Source organism: Eschscholzia californica, unplaced genomic scaffold, assembly GCF_041429995.1.
Source record: "Eschscholzia californica isolate CP2 unplaced genomic scaffold, dmEscCali1.0.p SCAF_2, whole genome shotgun sequence".
In the NCBI taxonomy this organism is placed as follows: domain Eukaryota; kingdom Viridiplantae; phylum Streptophyta; class Magnoliopsida; order Ranunculales; family Papaveraceae; genus Eschscholzia; species Eschscholzia californica.
Genome location: NW_028238309.1, coordinates 16,095,109 through 16,114,196, shown reverse-complemented (window position 1 = coordinate 16,114,196; position 19,088 = coordinate 16,095,109). Strand labels below are relative to the sequence as shown.

The 19,088-nt window shown below is 35.4% G+C and overlaps 1 protein-coding gene and 1 long non-coding RNA gene across 3 annotated transcripts; one reads left to right on the top strand and one right to left on the bottom strand.

The window, feature by feature from the left end:
* Positions 1–648: 648 nt before the first annotated feature.
* Positions 649–10,094, bottom strand: LOC147556528 (glutamate receptor 2.7-like). Its single transcript, XM_086664521.1, has 5 exons — positions 9,650–10,094; positions 4,305–5,629; positions 3,881–4,193; positions 3,401–3,801; positions 649–1,472 (listed from the first exon to the last, which is right to left on the bottom strand). Exons 1-5 carry the CDS (start codon positions 9,990–9,992, stop codon positions 828–830), a joined length of 3,027 nt encoding a protein of 1,008 aa, XP_086520647.1. The 5' UTR covers positions 9,993–10,094; the 3' UTR covers positions 649–827.
* A 2,992-nt stretch (positions 10,095–13,086) lies between these two features.
* On the top strand, positions 13,087–16,430 carry LOC147556527 (uncharacterized). Of its 2 annotated transcripts, XR_015235430.1 has the most exons (4): positions 13,087–13,221; positions 13,324–13,417; positions 15,136–15,216; positions 16,220–16,430. It is a non-coding gene; the product is annotated as an uncharacterized LOC147556527 (long non-coding RNA). The 2 variants fall into 2 exon arrangements; XR_015235431.1 differs by lacking the exon at positions 13,087–13,221 and having other exon boundaries at positions 13,287–13,417.
* The last annotated feature ends 2,658 nt before the right edge of the window (positions 16,431–19,088 follow it).

Sequence of the window (19,088 nt, the reverse complement as noted above, 5' to 3'; positions counted from 1 at the left end):
AGGGCAGAGAATAAGGTGTGGAATTTCTCTCTAAGCTTTCTTACTCTACCACATCAAGTAGAGAGGAGAAAGTGAGCTAATTCCCATTACTATCAATCTAGTCAAAGAAGAAGGTGTTCTTCTATCCAACCACCATTGGTGTGCTAGCTATACAACAAGGTGGTAGATCAAGTTGATTACTCGTGTCCCAAGTAGAGGAGCTACACTTGAAGCTCTTGGTCTTCTTCAATCAATTCAACTAGTTCGAGGGAAAAGCGATTAAGGTAATTTACTATCTCCATTAGTTTAATTACTAGTTTTGCATGTGATACTGGGAATACTAGTGTAGACATTAGATGTCTTATTTCCGCTATAAACACTAGTATAAGGGTTTAAATCCCTACAATGTAGGTATACCACACTTAGGTCTCACATTGTTTAGGCGACCTTGAGCTAAGTGGGAGGCCATCACCTGGGATGTCGACAAATTTTGGACGGGTTGCGAGGGCCAACGAAGAAAATGGTTAAGAGACTATATGTGTTGCTTGAAGTTAACAACTATAATTGAATAAACCAACAACCTTTGGTTGGGACGGTAAGAGATATAATCTTCCACCTTAGAGGTCAAGGGTTCGAGGCACACCCTGAACATTTTAAAAAAAACTATAATTGAATAAGGAAACAATCTCTTATATTTAATTACTCTTATATGTTGCAAAGAACTTGGGAGAAGAAACAAAGGAACTAAAGGTTACATGAAATCTTAATAAACAATTTACAGCAATATAACCAATTCAAATTTGAGTAGCTAGATAATTAAATAGTGTTTTCCTAAGTTTCTAAAATGATCATAATATTCTCTCTTGTGTATGTGAAATTTCAGGACTGGAATACGTTCTAAAGCCTCTCCGTTTACTATACTCTTTCCCTCTTTCAAGATTTGTCGTAGATACGCAAAAACTTTGGATTAAATTGTTCCCAGCATGTTCATAATGTAAAGTCTTTTCGTGATCTTCGAAACTAACTTCTTCCTCTATTTGGTTTGATCTACTCAATAGACTAAAAGAACGACCAAGGACGATATTAGACGGAGCTTCAACACTATTAGCTATTTTTTCTTCGACATGAGGTTGATCTCGGGTTTCACCTACACTTTTTTGATCAAAATGCCTAGCGAAGACTTTAACCCTGTTCCATAATGACGTACCATGGTGGCCGTCAGATATCGAAATTTCTTGATAATGCTTTTGCATGAAAATAGCTAAATATATAAGGAAGGCTAAGCTGGAAGATAGTCCTGCAATGAGAAAAAGTCCCCAGAAGCTCTCAAGACCGAGACTATCTGAAAACATCGTAGGGTTGGCATCAGGACAACCACTTGCTTCAGGTCGGAGCCAAGATCGTTCAATTCTTTTCATTATATCAGTTGATTCTGTTACATTCAGTATTGCCCTGGAAATATCAGGCACCAGAGGAGAACCTTTGGGGAAAGCCTACAATATTAAAAAAGAAACCATGTAAATAGTTAAGTTAGTTATATATAGCAATTTGTTCCAATAATGTATTTTGTTTTATTAAAAACTCAAATATTTGTATGTTGTTTGGTTAAAAGTCTGTATATATATAGAGAGAGAGGGAATATGAGAGAGAGTCAGAGAGAGAGATAAGGAGGAGGAGGTAAAAATAAAGTCGTTGGTATTTACAGATTTGATTATTTGTAGATACACTTTTTGGTATTTACAAATAGTTTTACTTTATCACAACTTTGTAGGTATTTAGAATTAGGTCCATATTTTAGAGATAGGTAAGATTCTTGTTCTTTTTACTCTCCTTTCCTGTTTGTTTAAGTTTTCAAAGAAATCTTGTTATAGATTTAGGGTTTTATTGGTCATAAGTTTTTCTAAGTTTCGTGGGCTCTTGTAGATTTATCTTGATGTACTAGGGTTTCATGGCTTCTTGTAGTTAGTCTGATTTTGTTATGATTTTTATATTCTTTCTTTAGAAATCTTGAATCATATATACTCATGGAAGTAGATTTTTTATTTACCTCTTTAGGTAGGATTTTACTAGTTGTAACTAGGGTTTGATGGCTTCTTTTACTAAGTATTAGGGTTCTCTAGTAGGATTTTGAGGATGATTAAAATTTGGGTTGAAATCATTGAAGAAGATGAGATTTTGTTGTGATATTTTTTGTTGGTTCTTGGCGAAAAATTCGGTTTAAATTCTTGCCGAAAAATTTCGGTTTAAATTCGGTGCTTCCTGCAAAAAATCCATCTTTTCTTTGTTGTCGTATTTTGCTTATAGGATTTGTTGTTTTCCACCGAAATGTTCATCGTTCTAAACATTATTTGACTGAAAATTTGGGTCGTCCATAACAGTGAGGAAAAAATTTTAACCTAGAAATTTGAGTTCTTTTTTGGAATAATCACCCCAAATTAGTTTATCTTATTTGTAAAGTAATATCTTCACTTAGAATGTTATTATATGAGTCCAATGAAGAGTTGTAGTTCTCTTCAATATCAAACTCTTTCATTAATGAAGCTTCTTGACCACCAAACTCCTCCATAAATGCACCTTTCTCATTGCTAGTTTCTTCCATTACTGGTGTTTGTGTTAGGTGATTGTGAGCTGATTGTTCATAGTTGTGGTGGTGATTGTTGGAGTGGTGGGGTTTAGGAATGAAGGAGATAAAATATTTTTACTCTAAAATCAATATATAATCTTTTTTCAGTATAATCTTTATGAAAATTTTATCTTAGTTCCTCTGTGCTCTGTAAATAGAAAAACCTTATTTACAGTGAGTGTGAAAAACTTCAAACTTTTGGGCTTTGTAAAGAGCAAAGTAGCTCTGTAAATACCAGCGGCCAAAGACAAGTGGTGGTGGGAGGTGAAGAGGGAGAAGGAAGGAGAGAGAGGAGAAAAATGGTGGCGGTGGCCGAAAATGGGTGGCCTGAGGTGGTAGCAAGAGATCAGAAAGAAGAAGAAATTTGGTTCCCTGTAAATTTTGACACAAACCATAATTTTCCATGAAAATTTTGTACTCCAAAAAATTTGACAAAAACCACAACTTTCCTTAATATTTTGTGCCCCATAAAGTTTTCTTGTTTCTCCAAAGCTTGGGCCTTTCATTATTGTTTCATCTTGTTTCTATTACTTGTAAACCTCTTGTAATATCTTATGATTATAAATAGAGGAAAGAAGAGGCTTAGAACTCACTCCATTATTCATATCTATAAGGGGTTTTGGTGCATTGGAACCTTCCTAAATGCTGGTTACTGACTAGCAGCAGCCGAATGGGACTTGGTTTCATGAGTCTAACCGGCATCACCTATATTACTAGCAATAGACTTAAAGCAAGAGCCTGAGCAAGAGCTCACTAAGAAACAAAGTTCAGAAGATAAAGATGAGAAAGAGTACTTACAAAACCTAACCCACCCGCCTTGTACGATGGTCCAACAGTTACATACTTAGAACAATATTTATCGAGAAGAAGCTTGATGTAAGGGACTTCATCAAAAGCAGCGACGATAGCATCTGTTTTACTACTGAAAGCAACATCAAAGTCTTCTGTACTAGTATAATTTCTTAGATTAGACTCATGAAACCCCATACCTTTCAGCATATTAAGCATGAATGAACCTTCTTGGTAGCCTACCTTATTACCATTCTTGATAAGTTCCTCCACATTAGTAAGTGTTGGTTCGAGTCGGTGAACAGTTAACATCGAAGTTAAACTTGCAGTATAACTTTGGGTAAGAACAAGCACAACAAATATCCATACAATCACCACAAACCTAGCCAAATTGCTCACTAACTTCTCTCCTGTGATGAGGAATAAAATAGTTAGAAGGATTTTATTAAAATGAATGTGTATTAAGAAAATTTGAGAGAAGTTACGTACTATGCGCAAATACAAGTGTCGAGAAGGAGAAATAAAACATAGTTCCCAATTGCTGGCTAAGAGGCCCTCGAAATTCGTCATTTATCCGATGCTCAATAGCCCAAATAACAAAACCAATGAGCACAAAAAGAGCCCCACTTACTAACCAAAGTTCCATTGTTAATGGCTTGAGGAATATCCATGCTCTCTTTCTTTTGTCATCTTTCACTGGTACTATCATTCTTATCTCGGATTCGGTATAAGGTAATGTAAAATCAACGTACTTGGAGCGATTGAATATGATTGTTATATCCCCTACCACAGCATCAAATTTCTGTCAATTTATTTCAAAATATGTTAGTATCCATAACTTAATTAATATGAAATGGGCAAGGAATTAAAAGGAGTGGTAATTGTACACGAAAAATTGAGATTTTGGCTAAACCTGATTATAGACTTGCTCTATTAACACATCATAATGGTCACTCTTCTCGAACGGGATAAACTCGTAACCAACATGATAAGGTAGCTTCTTCATTACTTCCGTGAACACATCTATGCAATATCCTGTAACCTCGGGCAACTTTGTTTTAGAATCAGTAGTTACATTAACAAACTCCTTAAAACCGTGTTTGACTGGAACTCCTATATGTAATTTTCTTCCGTCACTTGTAGGAACCCAACCTTTAGGTGCAACACTAGAGTGTCCAGGCCATATGATAGGGCGAAAGTTATCTTTCGGTGACGTATTAATAGAACTATTTGAATGTAAATCACGTAAAATTCCTTTTGAAGGCGACCAAATGCCGATTTTTTTCTCCCCATGGTCTACCACATTGACCAATTGTAAGACTGTTGACTGCATTTGCCTGTCAATGAGATGGAATTCCCCACTTAAACCTGTAAACTGTATTTCAGAAATTTCATGAAGAAGTTTAGGACCTACTTGAGAAACACCCAAGTTTGCAATTTCACTTGAGTTTAGTACTACTTCATGCTTCAAGTAGGTATAGTTTAGGGGTTTGAGTTTCTCTACTGCCCTCGCTAAGGCCGTAATTGTATCATAAGCCCATAAGCCGAAATTGTTTAAGCTTTGTAAATTTTCAATGTCAGTAGGATTGTCTTGCAAGAACTTGTTTTTCCAGCTAGGTTTGAATTCATCAAGCTCTTTGGAATTGGGAATATAAGGCCTAACACCAATTACTCCTTGCATGGAATCAAGAGCAGTTGAGTTGAAGGAGTTCAAAAAATAAGCTATACTGTCTGTGATTATCCATGAATATCCTTCTTTCATCATACCTATCTCGTTTGCCTTCTCGAACAAACGAATTCCAATGGACACGGATGTGTGAACGATGAATACCCGTGTCTGCTTTGTCATTAGTTCGTATAGTTTTCGGAGAATTTGATCATCCGTAGCCGAATGAGGAAGTATACACCTGTAAGAAACTTGAGTATTTATCTGTTGGAGGGCATCGGTTAAGTATGGAATAACACCATTTCCAAATTCAGTGTCTTCGTATACAAGTACAACTTGTCTCCAATTGAAAGCTTCAACAATGGCAGCAATAGCTTCCACTTGAGAAGAATCATTTTGTGCTGTCCGAATGAAATAAGGATTTTGAGAAGGAGAAACAAAAGGACTGGTTGCAGTGAAAGAAATAATGGGAACTTGACTCTTGTTTCCAAGATCCACCATGAAATCAGCTTGGGCTGATGTTACTGCTCCTATGATGGCTTGTACCTCCACATTTTTTATTAGATCTATGGCTGTACAAGGGAAGAGAGGATGGATCAATGTCATTCCCCCACTAAATTAAAAACTCATTAGAAAAATGCTTACGAAGTACAACAACTATTACTGAAATATTTTTTATTGAGTTTTATGTATTTAGAATATCTCTTTTAAATATCTACTATAATCATTTAGATGACAGAAGGATTAGTTATGATTTCTCGCATTCTCTTTCTCTGACTAGTTATCATTTATTTTTTAAAAGAACAAGTCAAATAAATACTAAAATACTACAATAACCATATTGTCTAAGAACAATTTATTTTTTCTTTTAGTTTCAATATAAATCTCAAATGTATCAATGTAGATCTCGCACACATCTCCGTAAATCTCAATAGATTTGTTGTTGTCTCTAACAGGAACATCTATGAATATATCGATATAAAGTTTAATCTGCTAAACCTAAATGCTTAAAAAAAAATTTCTTGTTGTTGAAAAAACTGATTATAACTTGAGTTTGGAATAACCAAATCGTCAACGTGCCATTTGACCTCGTCCACAATTTTTAGCTAGCCAGGCCTAGGTTTCATTCCTGTTCCGCCCTTGATGGTGACTATCAAAAAGTTCATTATTTTGTCTGTGGATGTAAGTTGTAGTGATTATCCGACTGAACTACGTTAAATTATCGCGTCGACTATTTGAATTTATCTTATTATCAAATAATCGTGAATTTAACACCTTAGAAAAAGATGTTTAAGAACAAAAGAAATAGTTAAACAACTATTTTAGCAGTAAAAAACAATTGATATACTGTTCAATTTAATTTAATATTTTACGTAAAAGCTAGCAATTAGGGAAATGGTGCAACTCAAATGTAACAAATTGTGAATAATGCAACTAAAACAGGGGTGGAATTAGATAATATCATTAGTTGAATAGAAAAAAACAACCCACACAAGAAGAAGACCATATACTAGTAATTAAGGAGTATATGCCTATCCTTGTCTAAGCACCGCCACACAATTGAATAGACCAGATTGTGACGGGAGGAAGTTTTTTTTTTTTTTGATGAGAGACGGGAGGAAGTTGATGGTTTACTTTTCCAATTGCCTGACACGTCCGACACTTGTGTGCCTAAAATCGACGTTAATGTTAACTTGCAAAATAATATAACTACGTTGACTACAACTATCTTATCAATTGACATGATAATTAATTTCTTCATCACATTTTTTTTTTCTCTTCCAGTAGTAACTGTTTTGATTTCTTTAATAAAAGATAGGGAGAATTTGACATACAGCCCCACTATTATATGAATATTAGGACTACACTCCCACTTTTTGAAAACTTTTGATATACACCCCCACCTGGACGGAAACCGTCAACTCAGAGTTAAGTTGGGTGTATGTGAAACACACGCACCAACCATGACGATTTTACCCTTTTGTAGATGTTGAAATATTTTGAGCGATTTTGACATACACCCCAACTATTATATGAATTTTTGGTCTACACCCCCATTTTTTGAAAAAACAAAATTTTTCAATTTGCCATCCAACGATCATCTTTTACCTTTTTTCTTATAAACTTATTTATCTTAGACAAGCTAAAAGATCAAAGCGAAAGAACTTATTTATCTTATATGTCAAATAAGATAAATAAGTTCCTCCCATATAAGATAAATAAGTTCTTTCGCTTGATATCCCAAATAGTTCCTCCCATCTTTTCTATAGTTTGGTAACTCAAATAGTTCTTTCGTTTTGACCTTTTAGCTTATCTAAGATAAATAAATTTATAAGACAAAAGGTAAAAGATGATCGTAGGAGGCCAAATTGAAAAATTTTGTATTTTTTAAAAAATGGGGGTGTAGTCCAAAAATTCATATAATAGTGGGGGTGTATGTCAAAGTCGCTCAAAATATTTCAACAACTACAAAAGGGTAAAATCGTCATGGTTGGCGCGTGTGTTTCGCACACACCCAACTTAACTCTGAGTTGACGGTTTCCGTCCAAGTGGGGGTGTATATCAAAAGTTTTGAAAAAGTGGGGGTGTAGTGCTAATATTCATATAATAGTGGGGGTGTATGTCAAATTCTACGTGTTAGATTTAATTACCCTACACGTAATACAGTTCACTTCATGACTTAAATTTTGTTTGTAGCAAGTCACTTTCCAATTAAATTTTTTTAGTTTTATATCATCCCCAATAGAAAGTTTTAAAAAAGAATTATATTAGTTATATGTGTCAATTTTTAGTTGAATTTCTCATTTGTATGTGGATAAATAGAAGTCCTCCATTTCTTTTGTCTTGAATGGAAACCTCTAAAGTTGTTTTATTTTTTTTTGTTATATCATTTCCAATGAAAAATTCAAAAAAATTTATATTAATTTTATGTGTCAATGTTCAATTGACATTCTCATTTCTGTGTGGCAAAATAGAGGTCCTCCATTTTTTGTCTTCATTGCAAACCTCTAAAATTGATTTATTTATTTTTTGTGGAAAGCTAATTTTTGTAAAGAAATATTTAATAATTTTGAAAATTTATTAAGGATGTATTAGATCAAATTTTAAACATGATGAGTTGGCCAATTGGACATATCTCACGAAGACACTCTCAAAATAGAGTGTATTTTTGAGATATATTTATTTAGCTATTGCCACTTTATTTTAGAGATCCATATTGAGGTTGCACGGGTGAAAGTTTTGAAGAAAACTCTTAAGTCTTATGTCGTATTAGAATTTCTGCCATTGACTGTTGCAATTAGAGCATCTCTATGCAAAACCCAAAAAAGAACTCTATTAGTTCTACGAATCAAGTTTCAGTTGAGGTTATCTCTCTTAGGTAACACAAGAGTCCCCAAATTATTGTGATTCTCCAATGCAAATATTTAAAGTTGTATTGTCTACTTATATTGCGTGATTATTTTTGTAAAAATCTAATTAGTTACTCTAGAGATGTAAAAAAACTTAACTTTTATCGGCCTAAATATAAAAAGAATGATGAGTTGGACAATTAGTAAGATGATACTTTAAAAATAGAGTGTCTTTTTGAGATTATCTTTATTTAATTACTGCCACATCATTTTAGAGACCCACCTCTAAGTCTTGTATAAGTGAAAGTTCTTAAAAAAAAAATACTCCAAGAATCTAATGTGGCACTAATAGTTTTTAAGATTGAGAGTTGCATCGGAGATGCTCTTAGTCTGCATATAATGTTAAAAGACCAACACGTATAATTTTCGATCTTAGGGCATTTCAGTAACCCGTGTGTCACTTAAATTATGATAGTTGTTCAGATAGCTGAAAGTCCATATCAAATTTAAAAATGGGTTAGAGATCCTCTCTCAGCAAAAATAGGCGAAGGTCCACGAACTTTTTGCCCGTATGTCTTTTCTACATTATGCACTGAGAAATAACGTATAATGAACAAATATTTAAATAGTATGATCATTCGTAATCTATTATGAAAAATACGAGATCTCTATAGAAAGAAAAACCCCGAAAACGAATTTGATTGCTTCTGTTCATAATGTATTACGAACTAGTTTTGTTGGGTTTCTTCGTAACGTATTATTTCTAGTCATAATATACTACACGAGAAAGAAAAAATGGTTTAAAAAGAAAAAAAAATTATTTGAGTTGAGGAGTAGAATAAGATGTTTATCACAATGCATTATGAACGTTCCTAATACATTACCATTAAAAGAAAGTTTGAAGCAAAACAATTCACAATACATTACGAACAATCATATTATGGGAAAAGTTCACAGGATTTCACAAATTCGAATGATTTGATTGAAAAAAATTGGTTTTGAACTTCTAGTCATTCAAAGCAGATTTTAACAGGAAAGTATTACAATAAACCAAGAATTAAACAAGCAAGTGCCAACAACCCTTGGTTAGAGTGGTAAGAAGTTTAGTCTTCCACCCTTGAGGCTAAAGGTCAACGGTACGAGGCACGCTGACAATTTCAAAAAAAAATTTAACAACTAAAAATACGTAAAAATAAGCACACATAAAGCAAGCACAAGGAGGAGGAAGAGAGAAAATAATACCCGCAGATGCTGCATCGACAATATCACCTTTGCAAGACCTAGTATGAAAAGCCAACCTTCTCTTGTAGGAAGTAGCAACAGAAGAAGAATAGAAGTCAGAGAGAGCCATTTTCATGGAAGTCATCCCCATTTTTGCTATTAATTCATCCATATTCAGAACTACCCCTACTTTGAACTCCTCAACTAATTTACTACTACCACTACTACTACTTGTGTTTCTCTGCTGAGCCATAACCATTTCATGTGATTCGAATGGATTGAAGAAAAACAAGAGAGAGAAATAGATGTACAGAGAGAAAACTAGTTGCTTCGTCTTCATCGCCATCTCCTTCTCCCTCACCATTAAATTTTACATTGAACAATCAATGCTTACATATAGGAAGCTAGGAGGACAGTTGTGAACTTTGAATTTCTGGGTCAAGTTAAACTATAGTTGACTAGTTCTAGTTTTTTTTTGTTGAAATAGTTGACTACTTCTAGGTTGATATTTTCTTAGACAAGTGGACAATCTCAATGTGAGTTAAAAATTGTCTTACTTATACTTCACTCTGACTAACTTGAAATATTTGACCAAGAAAATAATACTAATCATTGACAGCTACCCTCTCAAAATGAAAACAAAAAAAATCATCTTCAAGAATATATTGTCTGGGTATTCTTCTCTTGTCATCAATTAGTTTTGAGTTGAATGAGCTAAGTCTGTTATATTTAACAATCATAGATTTTAATAATGATTGGGTAAATGCTTGCTTAGTGGGAACTTTTTTTTGGGGGAAATTGTGTTCCCAAACAACTTGTAGAATTTACAAATAAAGATAAAATACTTTTGAAAGGTTTTAACAAGTCTGCCGTTTTTGGGAAATAAAAGAAATTTTTCATAGTACAAATTTTAAAAGGAAATTGTGGATTTTGTCAAATTTTCATGGCCAACACAACTTCTTTCCTCTTCTTCATCTTCGGCCATAACATCCTGCACTGACACCTCCGACATTTCTCTCGTTTCTTTTTCTCTCACTATGTGCTTCTCTCTTCCACCCTCTCTTTCTTGTTGCTTTCCCTCTCCCACTCTCACTTTCTCCCTCTCACTATCTTTGATCACTCTCTCGCTGGCTATCTCTCTCTCTCGCACTCTCGACGTTTAGGGTTTAGGGAATGAGAGAAGCAACGATAGAGAGAGAGAGAGAGAGAGAGAGAGACAATGAGAGTGAGAGAGAGAGAAACAACAGAGAGAGCGACAAAGATAAAAAAGACAATTAGAGATGGAGACAGGGAGAAATAGTGTGGCAAATGATGGTAATAATGGTCGGAGGTGGTGGCCGAAGTTGGAGACCGAAAGAGGATGATGAGAGAGAAAGATTTGAAAAAAATAAAGGTCGTCAACAACTCCGGTGGTAGAATTGGGGGAAGCAAAAAAAGTAACAAATTAAAATAAAAGTCGAAAGAATTCTACTCAAAATTTTGTAGCCCAAGAAAATATTCTTGTTTCACGAAAGTGGTGGTCTTCAACAAATAAGGTAAAAAACTTTTTGGATATCTATTTTTGACTTGTAGTTCATTTGAGTTGTTTCACATTGCTAGAAGATAAACTTGTTCTTATGTTTATAAGGTTGTAGTAACAGAGTGCCTTTTGGGGGTATAAGAGTTATCTCAAAGGAGACTTGTACCATTTTTAAGGACACACGAGGAGATACTCCCGCGGGTCGGGCCACTAACCCGACTTAGTCTAGTCTTGAACCAGGGTTATGGAAACGCCTCATCTATCATGGGATTTCGATCATGGGATCCAATTTTTCATCTGAAGACTAAAAAATCAGAGAAAAATTGCATATCTTCTTCTAAAATAATTAAAACCATTTTCGATCATCTTTATATGTTTTAAGAAATAGATTTCAAAATGAAAAAAGGAAAACTTTGAATTTGATGGTCAAATTTCATAGTATAATAACAAAAGATGTTGGTTTTCTTGATTACTTTGAAAATTTAGTTTGTTTAAACTAAACCGACGGCCACAGTTGTGAGGGAAAATGAACCAGAAAGGTCTGGGGGTAGTAAAGCCATGGACTAAGGCTGATTATCTATTCCAAAATTACATTTTGAACTACACAGGTAACACTTTTATATGATATTTACTGTTTAACTAAGAATGTTAAAGAATTGTGAAATTCATTGCAACAAAATTATATTTCAGAAGATACTGGAACAAAAAAAATGTTGTTAAGAGGTTTCTAGATATTAAGATGGAAGATAAAAATCAGTGGTAAGTTAACTTCAGGAAGTCGACATTATTCTAAATGAAATTAAAACTGAAGTTATGGTAAAAGATGAGGTGTTTCAAGTAACTGCTATTACAGAAAAACTTCCAATTAGTTGGAATGAGTATAAAAATAAATTGCAACACAAGAAGAAAGATATGACATATCAGATGAGATGCGAAGTGACATGGGAATCGAGCATTGCACTTGTTCTAATTACAAGTGGGAGACTGAAGGATATAGCCCTCCGGTCTGAAGGAGATGTCCTTCCAAAGGAGTGTCCTTCGACTAAGATGGCAATGCGTACAATTTTTCAGTTAGGATAACGATGATTTTATCTGGAAGATCAACTAGTCCGGTCCAATTAGGGATCGTAATGCTTAGCTAGAAGCCGCTTATGATCGTCGGATCACTTCGGTAATCCGCGGCTAACATAGACCGGATCCTACTACGGGTTACACCAAAGAGTGGTAGCTTGATCGGACAGAGTTGACTTATGGGAGCTTGCCTATAGATGGATATAATCCAGTCTGATAGTGCCAAAAAGATAGAAAAAATCGGGCTCAAAAGAGAAGCCCGAAAAGTGGTAAAACCCACTTATAGGGTGTCCTGATCAAGCCCAAAGGGGCATTGTTCAAGACCAGCCATATAAGGTGGGTAGGCCGGTCAGGGTAAGCTCATAATGGGCTTAAGTGGCTGGCCACACCATGTAAGGGTGGAAACCCTAATTTGGGCTAGAAGGAGTTCTGACCCGTTTACCTTTTCTGAGACTCTTATTGAAACCTAATTTGAGTAAGACTCCGATCACTACAAAAATACGTCCTATTTGTAACGGGTTATTGTAACGGCTACCAGGTGAGCCGTTATAAATAAAATAAATGTAACGGCTTTATCTGCACCGTTATAAGCATTAACTCTTTTGCAACGGCTTTAGTATGGATAGCCGTTGCAAATGAACTATTTAAGTCAGCGCCACCTTCTCGATGGCGCTAATTTATTTTCCGCGTCTTCCCGCCTCTGGCGTGTTGTCTTTTTTATTATAACGGTTGTTTTTCCGTTATAACAGAGACTTTTTATAACGGCTTTATTTGGCCTAACCGTTATAAATGAGGTGGACTAGTTATAACGGCTTGGGGCCGTTACAAGTGGGTGTATATATAACGGCTTTGTTTATTACTGGCCGTTATAATTGTGAGCCCTAGAAACACACGACCACTTCTCTTCCTCTATTTCGGTTTTCTCTTTCTACTGCGTTTAGAAGGTTTTTTTGGTTCGGATTTCAGAGAGAGGGAATTGTATCTCCATTGGAACCGATTTCTGGTGATTTGCGTTTAGGTTTTTTTTTCTTTCCTTTTTTTTATCGATCTAGAACTAATTTAGGTTTTTTTCTTTCCTCTTTTTATCAATCTGGAATTGATTTAGGTTTTTTTTTTGTTTGATATTTGCAACTTTGGGGCTTGCCGTCGGAATCTGTGGTATGCAATTAGTTGGTAACATCCATCAACCCTGAAGTCAGGTAGCCCCCTCTCTCTCTCTCTATATATATATTCATTCATGGAAAGGGATTGGGTTTATTTGATTTCGATGGAAATTAGGGTTAATGTTTTAAATCTATCATATTGTACTGTTTAGGTTCTATTTGTTGTTTCTGATCAGGCTAGTAGGATTATTACTTGAAATTATTATGAACATCATGGAAAGGGATTAGGTTCTATTTGTTGTTTCTGATTATATGAGATTTTGACAACAAATAGAACCATGATCTTAGGTTTTTGTTTATATGAGATTTTGACAGAGAGGAAGAGGGGTTATTGTCAGGGAGATATAATGATCATGAATCAATGAGATAATGGGGGTGTTATTATTATGGGCAATGATTTTACTTCTCTAATTGTTTCTTTACATTTTATAAATTACAAATCTCTAGGTCAATAACAATTTAGAGTTTCAGTTCAACAAAAAAAAAATTAGGGTTTCAAAGTTCTAATGAGTGTTCAAATTCATCTTCAAAATGGTTCAATTGTTATTAGTTAGTTTGTTTAAGTTAATCTGAGGTGGGTTTTATCAAATGTTGGGTAATAATATACAATGAGATTTTAATTTTACTGATTTAGGATCATATCTAGGGTTTAGATTTGATACTTGCTAGTGTGTTACCCCTGAGATTGTCTGGTTTCTTCAAATTTTAGGTTGATTCTGCTTAATCCTAGTTTGATTTGATGTCTTTCTTTTCATATTTTTTTGTTGTTGTTGAAATGGAGGGAATTAGTTTGGTTACAAGAATATTGGTCATGTGTTTTATACTTTTATGTTACTTGAAATTTCTAATATAATTGCTTACAAAATGTTAATATGACCGAAAAAGCAGTCTGAAATCCAACCAAAGTATAAGAGCGGGCAATTGATAATGGCATGAGGCGAACCCGATGTCTATATCAGATTTCGGACTGTGTCGTATCCGTATGCATGCCTTACCTAACATCATCTACTCGCCATTATCTTGTGACAATAGAGATTTTGAGCATATTTTTACAAAATTTATTGCATCTTCCCTTTTCTTTTGGTGAGCTACAGAGATTCATATCATGGATGAGAATTTATTTAAATGAAGGTGATTCCTACTCACCATTTCTTTCTTACTTTTTTAGGCTTCAACTACTTACACAATCGTCTATTTAGAGCATTGTCTATCTATTAAAATAGTGCTCACCATTGTTTACTTTTTTAAATGAATTAAATTCTTATGAAGTTTTGAGCTTTGAGATCATATCAGTAGTTAGTGGAATCTTTTCCCTTTTCTGATTAATATATGTTCCCATACCTCCATTTCATATCGTTCCATGGAGAACTATGTTACTGTCCATTTGAGGCTGAAAAACCCATATATTCTCCATCGTTGAGTATCTGAAATTTAATTACGTAATGATTCACAAACAATAACATTATGCGTCAGTTTGAAGATTTAAAGCATATGATTGTCTTGGCGATGGATCATAGAGCCCCAAAATCCAACTAAACCTATACTCTAGCAACAACTAGTTGGAAACTCCTTTTCTGTAGTAGAATATAGTGTTTTTGAATAGAAGTGTCTCTATTTACGAGAACCTTATAATAAAGAGTTTGTTCTTTTTCTTTTATTACTTTGTTAGCTACACTGATCTTTTAGCTTTTATGAAAGTTTTAAAGGGGAAAGTTGAAAAAGCGTATGCTAAAAATTGCCTTAATTCGTACTAGGTTGAGGAGAAGGACTTGACTATTGAAACTGCTGATAGAATTGGAGTTATCTTTGAAGCTGTTTTCAAGGGCACAACACAGGTAAGTATTTCTCCTATTTCTCTTTCTTTTATACTATAAAATGAACCTCACCACTTCTTGTTGATGTTTTAGTAGAATGGGTTTTGCTTAATTTATGATAAGATTTAGATGAACTTTTGTTTTTGTTTTTTCTTTCACTCTGTAATAGAGAGTTCCTAGTGTTTCTCATTTTGGGAGATTCAGATTTAGATGGTCTTCCACCGTCCATTATCAAGGAAGACTTTTTTTAACCTTACTGAGTTAGCTAGCCTAACTAGCCTTATAGAATAACTCAACTCAAACTGTTGATATTGGGGTCTGTCTGGGTTTAACGAAGAATTTGCTGAAACAATTCATAACCTTACTAAACTCTTACTTGTTCTGTCACTGAGGCTAATACTTAAAACTCTGTCCATCTTCAAGAAAATTCACCCTTTCGAACAAAAAAAAATGTACAACATAACAGGTGATTTTTCTTCGTTTCGTCTTGATTTTAGCACTCTAGTGTGTTACCCGAACTTTCATTTTTGTTATACACCACCACCACCACTTTGAAATAGTGCTTTTTATCTAGTATTTAAGAAGATAGAACTACGCTAATATTAGTGTTGGTGTAAGGATTTGGTTTTTCCTTGAAGAAGAATATAATTGTTTTGCATTATATACATGTATATATATAATGTTCTTTTGCTGTTTGAATCTGACTTGTTTGAGTCTGAGTCAGACTTCTTCGTCAAGGGGACATTAGTAATTTAGGGAATATTTTTATCTAGTTGCAGCAGCGGTGTTTAAAAACGTAATTGTATGTTAGAATAGCATTAGAAAGTTGCATTTGAGAGCTAATTTGGTCAGGAAGTTCTAGAGTACAAAATGTGCCAAATTGTAGACTGCTACTGCCGATTCCTCTACTTGTGAGTCCATTAGAATGTAAATGTTTCTAACCATTTGATACATGCTTGAGCATATGTTGTATGAAATTCTGATTCTAAATGTGGTTAAATTGTGTTTAACTCTTATTTAACAGCTATAGGAGTTAAAGATGATGCAATGTGGAACTATACAAGGTCGAGTACGAAGAGGTCCAACTCCAGCTGATGATCTGAATGTACCATATATATGAAGGAAGCGTGTGAGATTTTGATTTTATATAATGTTATACGTTTTTGGGTTGGACCTCGATATGCATGAACTTGAAACTTATGTTACTATCAATCAAATACAATCGTTTCGTTTTATTTATCGTGTGGTTAGCTTCAGATGTTTCTTATGTTTTAGTTTTCTGAATTATAAACAAGGTCATCAGTAAAAGTTGCAATATATTGCAACTGGATTCCAGAGCTTTTGATTTTTTATTTTTTTTGCAAATCAGGCATTTATAACGGCTACCTTCAAAAGAACCGTTACAAGAGAACGCATATATAACGGTCATATTCAAAAGAACTGTTACAAGAGAACGCATATATAACGGCCTTTTTCAAAAAGGCCGTTACAAGAGGAGCATTTATAACGGCTATCTTTAGAAGGGCCGTTACAAATGTTCTTTCCGATTTGGCGCCATAATTTTTCCCGCCATTTTGGTGAGCTCTTTTATAACGGCTAACCCACACATAGCCGTTATAAAAAGACTTATTGTAACGGACAAGAGCCGTTACAATCGTATTTGCAACGAGACTTTTTATAACGGCTCAGTTTTTTTTTATAACGGTCCAAAGCCGTTGCAAGCGACCTTTTATAACGGCTTTTCGGCCTATTTGTAACGGCTAGGCCGTTATAACTATGACGTGTTTTTGTAGTGGATTAAGGTTTCTCTATATAAGGGTCATTAGAGTTTAGAAAAAGTTTTTGAATTTTTCTCAGGAGAAAACTTCGTCTCTCTTACAATATACAGCTAATTAGAGAGAGTGTTTTAGAGAAAAAGCTCCCAATCTATCTATGAAGTCAAAAGAAGAATGGTTCTTCTTCTGTTCTAGCAGACAACAAAGAAGGAAGATCAAGTTATTTACTCAGGTGTCTCAAGTAGAGGAGCGACAATTGGAGCTTCTTCGGGATAAAGTAATTGGAATCTAGTTTCTGGGAAAGTGAATCCAGGTATTCTACTTTCAGTTTCTAGTTCATAATTAGTTCATGTATATGATCCTGGTTAAACTAGTGTTAATCATATGATGATTGAGATTCCGCTTATAACATTAGTTAGATGATTATGTGTATTAAATACATACAAAGCCCTACACCCCTTAGTTGATCCTGGTCGACCTAAAGAGAGAGTCGATGAGGCGGTGGTGTTAGGGTTTTAATGGCTATATAAACTAAAACCCAGGAGATATCTGATGATACACATGGATACGCTAACACTAATAACCGACATAAGCTTTGCTCCGCATTCCAGCTCTGCCTCGGAGCCATGCTTTGCATACCAGCACTCTCTAAATTACCATTGCCTTGTAAGCGGGTTGGCGGGTCGTAAATCGGGTTAGATATCAACCCATATTCAAGAAACTTTCAACAAATCTCCACATTGACTTGAACATGCTCCTCTTGACTTAAATCTGCCGCCATCATAGCTCAACGCTCAGAGCCATCGTCGCTTCATCCCTGTCAGAGCTTTCCCTCCAAAGGGCGCAACATCTGGAAATACCAATCAAGTCTAAGCAATGCTTAAACTTGAAAGTTGTAACTGCCTTGGTCAACATATCCACTGAATTATCTTCCGTAGACACCTTTGTTCATCGTGATCTTCCCTTCTTCAATCACGTCCTTGATAAAGTGATACCTGACGTTAATGTGTTCAGTTTTCTCGTATCCATTTGATTTTGGGTCAAACGAATCGTACTCTGGTTGTCTCAGTAGACTTCTCTCACCTCCTGCTCCAAGCCTAAATCACTAACTAAACCACTCAACCATATTATCTTTATCATTGCCTCTATTGGTGCCATGTACTCAGCTTCCCGTTGTAGACAGGGCTACTACCAATTGGGCATGGGTTGGGCGGCCACATCTTAGGGAAATAGGAAAATAGAAACTGGTTTCTATTTTTGACTATTGTAGACGGTAAAATGTCTACGGGTCAGAAAGTCTGACAGTCAGCGGGTCAACGGTCAAAGTCTTGTCGGGTCGGGTCGGATGCTTCGGGGACCGGCTACGTGTCGAAAAGAACCTGCACACAAAAAGAGAGAAAAGATCGTGAAGCCTCTGGGACACCGGGATGGTGCCGGCCTAAGGGGGCTCCGACGGTCAAGTCAGATACTCGATCAAATATAATTAAAGTGAAAATGGGCGATAGAGAGGTAACCGTCGTTGGAGTGCTTAGGTGTCGCGGCTCGTGGAGTTGTCGGAACAGATCCCCACGGTAATGATATACTTACTGTAATTAAGAGGATGACGGTATCGTTAACTTGCTAGTCGTAAGTGAACTTGCGATAAGGTGCTGGTCGTAAAGGGATCAGCAATAAGGTGCTTATCGTAAGTGGATCAGATGGCGAGAATCGTTGGATGAATGAAGATGATACGTCAAGCGTCTTATCGCTAGATGAATGATGCGATAAGGAGGTGGCGGTATTAGGAAGGTGATACGGCCAGCTAGCTACTGTTGGATGGGTGTTACCGTCAGCTCGTTACCGTTGGTTGGGGAATATATCAGACCAGAGAGTTCTTTGAGAGGCTTATCGGAGTGAATGCTTGAGAAGATGGATAGGATTACTTGAGTATTGTTGTCGAATATTGGATGCCTTGGTCTGGTTATAGCCTCTTGTATTTATAGTGGTAGAGGAGGGTCGTCTTGATGACGGTCAGCTCGTAATCGACGTAATTATTCTGTGACATTACTCATGGAAGTACGTTAAGAGATAGGGGGATCTGACGTATCGACCGTCAGATGAGTATTCGAATCTCTTGGG

Coding starts and splice junctions, on each gene's coding strand:
- LOC147556528 (XM_086664521.1), bottom strand. CDS start 9,992: ATGGTGAGGGAGAAGGAGATGGCGATGAAGACGAAGCAACTAGTTTTC. Junction 4,194..4,304: donor TAGAGCAAGTCTATAATCAG/GTTTAGCCAAAA, acceptor ATAAATTGACAG/AAATTTGATGCTGTGGTAGG. Junction 3,802..3,880: donor GACACTTGTATTTGCGCATA/GTACGTAACTTC, acceptor TCCTCATCACAG/GAGAGAAGTTAGTGAGCAAT.